This window comes from Morus notabilis, unplaced genomic scaffold (assembly GCF_000414095.1).
Source record: "Morus notabilis unplaced genomic scaffold, ASM41409v2 Scaffold1292, whole genome shotgun sequence".
NCBI lineage: Eukaryota > Viridiplantae > Streptophyta > Magnoliopsida > Rosales > Moraceae > Morus > Morus notabilis.
The window spans coordinates 351,470-361,790 of NW_010361938.1; the positions used below are offsets into that span (position 1 = coordinate 351,470).

At 35.0% G+C, this 10,321-nt stretch overlaps 1 protein-coding gene across 2 annotated transcripts; it reads left to right on the forward strand.

The window, feature by feature from the left end:
* The first annotated feature begins 4,299 nt into the window (after positions 1 to 4,299).
* LOC21397331 (aspartic proteinase) lies at positions 4,300 to 9,282 on the forward strand. Of its 2 annotated transcripts, none has more exons than XM_024167443.1 (14): positions 4,300 to 4,395; positions 5,361 to 5,738; positions 5,849 to 5,909; positions 6,065 to 6,159; positions 6,238 to 6,350; positions 6,435 to 6,603; positions 6,681 to 6,720; positions 6,803 to 6,867; positions 7,507 to 7,620; positions 7,795 to 7,859; positions 8,071 to 8,224; positions 8,310 to 8,429; positions 8,771 to 8,859; positions 8,999 to 9,282. In XM_024167443.1, exons 2-14 carry the CDS (start codon positions 5,367 to 5,369, stop codon positions 9,081 to 9,083), a joined length of 1,542 nt encoding a protein of 513 aa, XP_024023211.1. In that variant the 5' UTR covers positions 4,300 to 4,395; positions 5,361 to 5,366; the 3' UTR covers positions 9,084 to 9,282. The 2 variants fall into 2 exon arrangements, with proteins under 2 accessions (XP_024023211.1, XP_010099183.1); XM_010100881.2 differs by lacking the exon at positions 4,300 to 4,395 and adding an exon at positions 4,421 to 4,497.
* The last annotated feature ends 1,039 nt before the right edge of the window (positions 9,283 to 10,321 follow it).

A 10,321-nucleotide genomic window follows, 5' to 3' on the forward strand; every position in this document is an offset into this window, starting at 1 on the left:
AATAAATTAAAAATACTAGTATAAGGGATCTAGAAGGAAGCTGGTTAGGTTTATCATTTATGGATTTTTATTGAAATGATGTCACACTAGGCCTACAAAAAAAACCCTCCACTTGTCAAAAAATTGTCTCACACTTTATCAAACTTCAAAAGTACACAAACACGGTTTTCCTTAGCATTGGGATACATAATTGACCATAGTGTTCTTGTTTTTTTAGCAAAGTAATCTTTTCTACAGAGATAAAGAATTAGGGTCAAGTTATGGAGCAAAGAAAACGACTGATTAAAATTGATTGCACTTGAGGACAAATGAACGATGGCTTTGGTGCCATATATATACACAGACACATATGTATATATATATATAGATATAGGTGTAATATATTAGACAAACCATGATGAAGACAAATGAGCCATTTTCGATCGAGTGTTTGGTAACTAGTAATATGTCACATATCAATAGATATGGCCCATTCCAATGTCATTAGTTTTTTACTCTCTGGACCTTGATTTTAAGTAGTATGGAGATATTTTGGTGCTCGAAATTAATGCATATATATATTAATCCAATACAACTTTAATAGGAGATAAAAGAACCCGTTCAGTTCGCTGATTCGAGTTAAAATGTGACTTTATGTAAGAGCTTTTTACTGTAGTAAAAAAGTTAGATGTGATTGTTTGTGAGAGCCTTTTACTGTAGAAAAACTCAAATTTTAAACTCGAATCAGCGAAGTGAACGGGGCCGAAATCAGTCACCCAAGTTGTCTTATACAAGTCAATGGTTATACTCCCCAAAAATTGTGACGAATAAAAGGTTCCACTACTCTTGCTTCTCTTTGTTAAAAACTGATTCTGTGTGCAATTAATACATATTACAATAAGAGCTGATATGGCTAGAGGATTTTTATTGGTGAATTCCCTTTAAAAAAGAGGGCTATACCTTATAATTTACATTTTATGTATAGGATTTGGCTTACAGTTTTGGCATCTACAAAACCAAGGACCTTCATTGGGATTGTAGCATTTTGGGAGTTCTTTGCTCTTGAGGTATAGTTATGAGAAAATTGATGACTCACTTTTTGAATGCATTTTAACTTTTAATTAATACTTTTTTTAATTAATATAGTTTTTTTTTATTAAAGGGTATTAATCAAATGCAAAACATAAAAATTTAAGACTCGTGTATTTTAAGGGGTATTTGTAATTATTCGCTGTTTGCTTCAAGACTCATTTACACATAAAATATAAAAGCTTGGTCGTTTAGTATATTAATTGACCACTTTTGGGATTTGTTACAATAAAGTAATGGGATTCCGTTGGATTCCATTCCACTAATAAATTGATTACATGTGATCCTGTCATTTGTTACTGTTACAATTGTGTGGAGCAAAGCAAAATCCACATGTTATGCGACTTATTTGATACACCCGTGATTTTTTCCACCTAAAACTCACCCATAAATTTGTTTGATGTAGAACTTTATATATAAAAAAAAAGTCACACTACATGGAATATATATTTGTAAGTTTTGGATAACAGAGTGGCTGAGTAGATTATCTTCAACATAAAATCCAGGCCCAGTCTTAAATTTCAAATTCCTGTGGACAAATGGGATAAATGAGTTTACATTCATTTGGGCCTTCCTTTGATGTCTTCAAACAATTTAACTTGCCGTAACCTATACACATTGGGTTGGGTTTGGAAAAATTTATACTGGTTGAACTTTTTAGAAAGGGGGAAAGAGAGAAATAGGCTAAGACTTAAAATGAATTAAAATTAATAGGCTAATAGTTTACATAAGTTAATTAATAGGCCAAATTACTATTTTTATCCATAACTTATCTGGTTATGAACCATAACTTGACAAGTTATTCATGGTTTTTGTCCATAATTTGTCTGGCTATGAACCATAACTTGACAAGTTTATTCATAACTTATCTGGTTATGAACCATAACTTGACAAGTTATGACCTATTAATTTCTATAATTAAAAATTGGTCTATATACTTTCTTAAGGTTTTCATATTGGCCTATTTTCTACTATTTTCCTTTTAAAAACATTACGTCTCCTCAATTGGAATTTTTAGTTCTAAATTTTTACAGTTAAAAATTCTTAAAAAATATCACATTTTAACATGAATTAAAAACTCGAATCCACAAAAGAATGAGGCCTACAATTACTGTTTGAGAAAAGGAGACAAATGCTCCTTAGATGGATCTTAAATTTTTAGTCTTTACACTTAATTAATATCTTTTAGTTAAAAAATTATATTAGTCAAAAGAATATTAATTAAGAGTAAAAAGTAAAAATTTTAAAACAATACATACAAAGGATGAGTTCACCAATTTTCTATTACGGTTTTTTAAGAAACAAATGGCTCGTTTTGTTCATAGATATGAACAAAAAAGTTTAAATAGAAATTTAAATTTGTAAAATAAAATATTGTAGCAAAAAATATTTGAATATTAATTCGAATCCATAAAACAAACGAGCTTAAAAATCTCAAATTTTCTTTTTTTTTTTGGCAAATGGAGGGCGATGTTGTCATCGATCTACGTGTTTTCTGTCTTCTCAGATTGTCATTGAAATAACTTTCGATGAGGAGCTCACAGCAGATGCCTCCATGGATCTAGTCGACAAGCTCGAGAGAGCCCATCGTGGTTCTTGATTGAGAGCTTGGAATGGCTCATGGTTGTAGTTCACGATGAAACTCGCATCAATGAGGTTTTGACCTTCATTAGTGATGACAACCTCTGAGATTCTTTGGCAACGGTGACTTTTGACCTCAGCGAAGGATGGCGACCGCCTAACCGTAAAGGGTAAAATAAATTCAAATCTCACACGATTAATAAATACTAACTTATAAGGATATTAAATCACTCTACTATTAGTCCTTTTAAAATAGAAATTTCAAAGAGTAAAGTCCAATTTTCATATAGTATCAAAATTCAACAAGTACAAACGAGCGACTCGATCCATTTAATATAAGATTGGTAGCTTTTAAGAAAGCACAGTCTTATAAAGATGTGTGAAGAATAAAATAAACCTAAATTTCATATTATTTAAATATGACAATATAAACTAATTTATAAAGATATTAAATCACTCTACTTAACCGTTAAAAGATGAAGAAAGTCCAATTTGCACACTAACTTTTCTCCTTACGTATGTAATATCTTAAAAAAGATTGTGTGAATTTAGCCATTAATTTCTATCACAAAATACCTCCTTCTCCCCGAGCTATATTGCAACTTTAAGGAAAGAAAAAAAAGAATGCCATTCTATTTGTTGCATATTCCACTTTAAAGAAAAACTTAGGAAAGAATCTCAGAAAGAGGTAGAGAGGATAATCTGATATTTGTGCGTTGTGACCAACCGAAAAGAGATATGCTTGTAAATGGCGTCAAATGTCAATTGTCACGCACTTTGGGCCTCTCACTGTCAGAAGGGGTCAGAAGGGGTCATCACTAAGCAGAAACTTTGAAGCTTTCTTTTGCTTGTATTGAGGACCATTTTTCTTTTCTTGCACAGGACAACTTGCTCTTTCGGTTGGGGCCACTTTTGTACTTCCTTTCGCAACAATATTCATACATATTTGACGGTCTTTTCTTTCTCATGGACAACGCCCTTCTTCTCATTTGTCCGATGCCTCCCCCCACTCATTCATTTTTTGTCTTTCTACCAGCAAAAGCAAGTCCCAAACCCATCTATGTTTTTTTTTTTTTTTTTTCAAAGCCATTATCCCAAGTTTATCTGAATTGTTAGATGATTATGAGATTTATATTCAATTAAGCAAAAGTTTCCAATATGTTAATGTATTATTTAATCTCCAACTTTTAGAAACATTCAAAACGTCAACATTATAAGCAGCACAAAGCCGGTATAAAACGACAATAATTTCACATCACATTGATCTACTCTGTACCACTATACACGCCAAATACTTTATCATACTATTATTTATGTATATAGGTTTATGTATATATATATATATATATATCGTATAACTCTCAATGAACTCCGAAACTTGGCTGAGTGGGAAACGCATGGAAGGAGGTGTGTGTGGAGTGGCAAAGCGATACACACGCCAACTTGACACGCAAGCATTCGGTAGTAACGCCCCAACACTTTAATCCCATGTCGTTTTCCCACCAAAAATAGAACTATATATCCAAAATAAAATACGCCTTCACGCCTCTCATCATCGTCCATCACGAGATTAACGGTGTGAAATCACTTGATCCGAAAACGTGACCATCGTGGCTCTCAGCGGGAACGAGTTTGAAGCTAATCCGCAACATCGACGGTTAAAAGCTTATCCCATAATCGACTTTTGACGGTCTAGATCGAAAGTTCAACCTCAAATACTTTCTAAGCTGGGCCCTGCTGGGACAGGTAGTTATCCAGTCTCTCTCTCTCTCTTCCTAGTTTAAATACCCAGTCGTCTTCTTCTTCTCCTCGCCAACTTTCCTTTCGTTCTTCATTTGCGAGAAACCGGTGAGTTAATAATGCCTTTATTTCTTTCTCCGATAATGTGATTTGGATCTTACTTTGGTTAATTTCGATTTTTCTTTCGTGTATTAATGTTGATTCTTTTCTGGAAAATAATTGTCGTTTTGAATCAGAACTGGCGCTTGATGCATGTATTTATTTGAGTTTTTTGTTATTCTTAAACTCAGTTATCAAACTAAGAAGTAATTTTCCAGTGTTTTTCGAGTGGATGAGGTTTTATTTTCCATGCAGCTTTGATTGTTTGGCGAAAAAGCGGCGGAGATGCTATTTTTTTTTTAATAAAAATTATTGCTTTACGTTATCTGATATACAAACATTCTTTTTCTTTAAAATTGTAGCTCAAACGAATCGTTTGATTTCAGATGTATAGCACTATAGAAGGTTGAATTTTGTTGTCTCTGTCTCTTCATCTAAACAACGGAAAAACCATTTTTTTACTTTTTATTTTTTGTTTTTTGTTTTTTACTTTTTTATATTTTGGGTTAGACTTGAAAACCTTGGTACATAGGAAACTTCTACTACATATTTTAAAGGTCTGTTTGGCCATGAACAAAAAATGAATGTGGAAATCAAGCACATAAGCCTCGTTTGTTTCGCAACTTAAAGTTAAAAAGTGAATTTACGCAAGAAAAAACAAACACTACCAGAATTTTGTTAGAGAAAATACTATAACAAAAATTTGAGTTGAGATTCAAACTAATAAAACGAATGAGATAAGCTTCTATTGCTTGGTTCTGACTCATTAACTATTTATATTAGGGAAATGCCAAGTGAAGCTCTTTTTTCACCCAACAAAAATTTCTTGCATAATACTTTGTGAAGCTGAGTTTTCTATTTTGACTTTATAGGTCAACATGGGTACCAACATCAAAGCAATTCTGTTGCCTTTCTTCCTGTCCATGCTGTTATTTTCTCTTGTCTCCTCCGCAACCGGTGATAGTTTGCTTAGGATTGGACTGAAGAAGGTAAAAAGGGACCCCAACGACCGGATTGCTGCGCAGCTTGATTTCAAGAAGGGAGAGTCTTTGAGAGATTCTATTAGGAAGTATCGTCCCCGTGGCAGGCTGGGGGACGCACCGGAGACTGATATTGTTGCGTTAAAGAACTACTTGGATGCTCAGTACTATGGTGAGATTGGAATTGGTACACCCCCACAGAAGTTCACTGTCATTTTTGATACCGGCAGCTCTAATCTGTGGGTGCCATCATCAAAGTGCTATTTCTCGGTGAGATGCTGCGTTCTTTTTCGTTTAACGGGGTGCAAATGATTTTAGGCTGTTCAAAGAGCTTGATTCAAGGCAATGGAGTTATAGTCACGCTTTTACATTTTTCGCAGGTTTCTTGTTATTTCCATGCCAAGTATAAGGCTGGCCAATCGAAAACATATAAGAAGAATGGTTCGTCCTTTTCTTCCTATCTGTGATGTTTACTTATTATAGTTGATACAATCACTAGGCTTTGCTCTCTCACGGATTTGTAAACTATCTGATGTGGGTTGTGCCAGCTAACTCAGTCACAACTTATACCATTTGCCGTCTCTTTTGTTATGCAGGCACTGCTGCTGCTATTCAGTATGGAACAGGATCTATTGAAGGTTTCTTTAGCAAAGACAATGTCAAAGTTGGTGACCTAGTTGTGAAGGATCAGGTAACCTTCCACTTTTTATTATTAAACTTTTCATCTATTTTCCATATCATGCTGTATTTGACATATCTATCCTCTCAGGAATTTATTGAAGCAACTAGTGAACCTGGCGTCACATTTTTGGTTGCCAAGTTTGATGGGATATTAGGACTTGGGTTTCAAGAGATTTCAGTGGGAAATGCTGTCCCAGTATGGTAAGAATGTGCATTTTCATCTGATCAGATACTGAACTATTCTTGAATAGCCAGTGTTGGAAATTAGTGAATTTCTTCTTTTAGGTACAACATGGTTGTGCAAGGTCTTGTCAAGGAACCGGTGTTTTCTTTTTGGCTCAATCGTAAGGCAGGTGAAGCCGAAGGGGGTGAACTTGTGTTTGGTGGAGTCGATCCAAAACACTTCAAGGGAAAGCACTTGTATGTTCCTGTAACACGAAAAGGGTATTGGCAGGTAGGTCAAGCTAAATCTGGACTGAGGTTTTTGTATCTTTTTCCCAGTTTGCTTACTTGTTTGACCCTTTTTTTTAGTTTGACATGGGCGATGTTCTTATTGGTGGTAAACCAACTGGTATATCCTCTATCTGACACACAAAACTGTTAACGTAATGTAGTTTATACATCTTTTTTGACTCAAGAATACTGTATTTCAGGATACTGTGATGGCGGTTGTTCAGCTATTGCAGATTCTGGAACTTCTCTGTTGGCCGGTCCATCGGTATGTACTTCAGATTCAATCTGGTAGTTTGCTTTTTGTTTATCTATCTTCTTTGGAGGATACATGTTCTCTCGTGATGTTAGATCTAATTTTCCTTTTCATTTGGTGGCCTGAATATAATTTTTGATCAAATATAACATTATAACCACAGTAAGTGATCAGATAGATTGAAGAATTGACTCCAGTTAAGGAGGCTGGTTGAGAAGCATGTCTAGCAGTATTTTATGTTAGAATGGAGATGCAATTACATATTTGTGAACCTTTGAAATGCCCCCCTCTTTTCATTTCCCCTTCCTATCCCTCATCTCATCTCTTTGGCTAGGCATATGAATGCGGCGTTATGTTTATGGTAATTGATAGCTGTCAGCGGTTTCATCGCTTTCTTGCATATGTTGTTTGCATGAGCTGATAGCTAAGCACGTTTTTACTAAGTATTTTAAGTTGCTAATCCTAAAACTCACCTAGACTCTCTTTTATTTGTTTGAAAGTTTCACCATATAACTTGGAAACAAAGGGGCCCTAACTTATGACACACCTATGTATTCAGAAAGCCTCAAATTGACGTATTAGCTTGACCTTCTTATTTTCTATAAGCTTAGTCTTCATTTTAATGCTGTTTCTCTCTCTCCTCACTTGCAGACTGTGATTGCCATGATAAATAGTGCCATCGGAGCCTCTGGAGTTGTTAGCAAGGAGTGCAAATCTGTAGTTCAACAGTACGGACAAAACATTCTAGATTTGCTTATGGCACAGGTAATGACAGCTTTATTTTATGTGAGAAATCCAGTTGTCAGATGTCTCTGAAATATTCATTGGATAACGTTAATTTGTTCAAGTGGCTTCATGGTGCTGGTTAGACAAATAATATATTTTTATGGTCCTATGAACGTCTGCGACTGATTTCTGTTTTCTCTACTGTCTTGACAGGTCCATCCTAAGAAGGTCTGCTCCCAAATTGGATTGTGCACCTTTGATGGTACTCGAGTTGTTAGGTTGGTGTTGAATGATATTTTGGTGTTGAGAATGTTGTTATTCATATGTTTGTTGTTTGCTTGTTATTACCATTTTACCTCAGGTTATTCCTTTTTAATAATTTTCCCTTGCTATTGTCATTTAAATTTGGCGTGGTTCAAAAGATGTAGCATCTATGGCTATTCTCTCTCTATCCTGACTAGAGGTTGGCTTCTTGGTCCATGTCTATAGCATTGGCATTGAAAGTGTGGTGGACAAAAACAATGGAAAATCTGGCGTCCTTCATGATGCCATGTGCTCTGCATGTGAGATGACCGTTGTATGGATGCAAAACCAGCTAACACAGAACCAGACACGAGAGCATATATTGGACTATGTCAATGAGGTGAAGTAGATGTATAATTCTCGCTTTTGTATTCATTACGGATTTGCTTCTGTTGCTGACTCCACATTTTGCTTTACAATCTCAGCTTTGTGACCGAGTGCCAAACCCAATGGGAGAATCATCTGTCGACTGTGGACGCCTTTCATTGATGCCCAAAGTTGCCTTCACCATTGGTGGTAAAATCTTTGAACTGTCCCCACAGGAGGTATGATGGCATTTCCAATTGTCCTTAGCAAGTGAAATTTCCTGAAGAAACTTTGACAAAAGTTCAACTGGTTGCATATATGATTATCCCTTTAGTTAAGACTGCGAAAAATGCGTGTGATGCAATGCAATTAGTACATATGTGGCAGTATAAATAAAATTGTGACATAGCATAGCAGGACACAGTTCTTATCGACACACACTTATTTGATATGCTGTACCACTCTTCACCATCTTGAGAATGAGTATCTAGTTTTTTGATGAAGAATAAGTGTATATAGTTGTATTCTGTGTGATGTTACCATTGCGCATGACAACTTTTTGCCTTGATGGTGTGATCAGTACATCCTTAAGGTGGGTGAGGGCCCTCAAGCCCAGTGCATCAGCGGTTTCACTGGTTTGGATGTTCCTCCTCCTCGCGGACCTCTCTGGTACTGTCATCTTATTCCTTATAGAAAAAAGAATCCTCTGAAATTTGCTTGTTTGTTTATCCATGTGTTATTCTGTTTGAACGGTGGAATTTTGGATACAATTTTCTCCTTTTTGAAACTTAATACATATTCTATGCAGGATTTTGGGAGATGTCTTTATGGGTAGGTACCACACTGTCTTTGATTACGGGAAATTGAGAGTTGGATTTGCAGAGGCAGCATAATGAAGCTGGCTTAGAACCTTTCTCCTAAATATTTAATGTTTATTTACTAGCTTTTTGTGTACCTTTGAGAACATGATGAAGGTGACAGTGGAATATTTTAGTTGTTTGTCGTCTGTTTGAAACTTGTGCTTGTAAATATTCACTTTCGTCCTTTTCTATCAAATATAAAAATCGGAGGTGGAAAAAATACCTTGAGCAATGCAAATATATATTTCTCTTTAATTTACTTGCCTTTTTCTCTCTGTCCCTTTCTCCTTCAATTACCAGGCAAATAAGGTACAAAAAGGCCTATCAACTTCATAATGGCTTTACCATTGTTCCTCAGAAACCTGAACGTAAAAGATTGCTTATTCCAGTTAGATTTTAGTGGCGTGCAAATAATTGCTAAGCATTGTTCTTCTATCCACATCTGGAGAAAAAGAATTCACAATTGTTACTCTTTCTGTCAATCTCTGTATTCACTGTTTGATACATGAACTGTCACTCTTTCTGTTAATCTCTATATTCACTGTTTAGTACATGAATTCCTTGTTCTTCTATCCACATTTAGAGAAAAAGAATCTACAACCATCACTCTTTCTGTCAATCTCTGTATTCACTGCTTGATACATGAACCGTTACTCTTTCTATTAATCTCTATATTTACAGTTTGATACATGAACTTCACTAATATAATATTTCACTGTTTGATACATGAACTCCATTAATATGATATATTATTATTATTATTATTACATTCATTATTTGACACGTGCACTTTATTAATATAGTATATTATTATTTAAATAGAAAATGATATAATAGAGTTCACGTGTTTGATACAGAGAGTGACACTAAACACATAAAGTGACACTTAACATTTTTCTTAGCCCACGCCAACATTTTTCTTAGCCTTAATTGACTGATGTCTTGTGTAGTGTTTTGGACAGAGAAGCTAGCTAAAAATTAACAATCTTGTACGTATAGGTTTGACATGGACTACTATCTATGACCTCCGGGTTAATAGTTTGTTTTCACTTTTGTAAACAAAACGAATGATATGCATAACATCTTAATAAACTACTAACAAACTAAAATGTTTATATTTTTGTAATGAAATCTTTGTTTCAACTGCCCGGTTAGTGCTGGCGTATATAAGAGACTGCCCAATTAGTATTGAGTGGATCATGGACGTTCTTAATTTTCAGCAGACACTAATACGACAATGGTACGAGGCCTAATCATTGAGAAGAGGCAAG

What these genes read in the sequence shown, in the direction of transcription:
- LOC21397331 (XM_024167443.1), top strand. Translation starts at nt 5,367, where the DNA reads ATGGGTACCAACATCAAAGCAATTCTGTTGCCTTTCTTCCTGTCCATG. An exon ending in CATCAAAGTGCTATTTCTCG is followed by an intron (nt 5,739 to 5,848) that starts GTGAGATGCTGC and finishes CATTTTTCGCAG; the next exon opens with GTTTCTTGTTATTTCCATGC. An exon ending in CACGAAAAGGGTATTGGCAG is followed by an intron (nt 6,604 to 6,680) that starts GTAGGTCAAGCT and finishes CCTTTTTTTTAG; the next exon opens with TTTGACATGGGCGATGTTCT.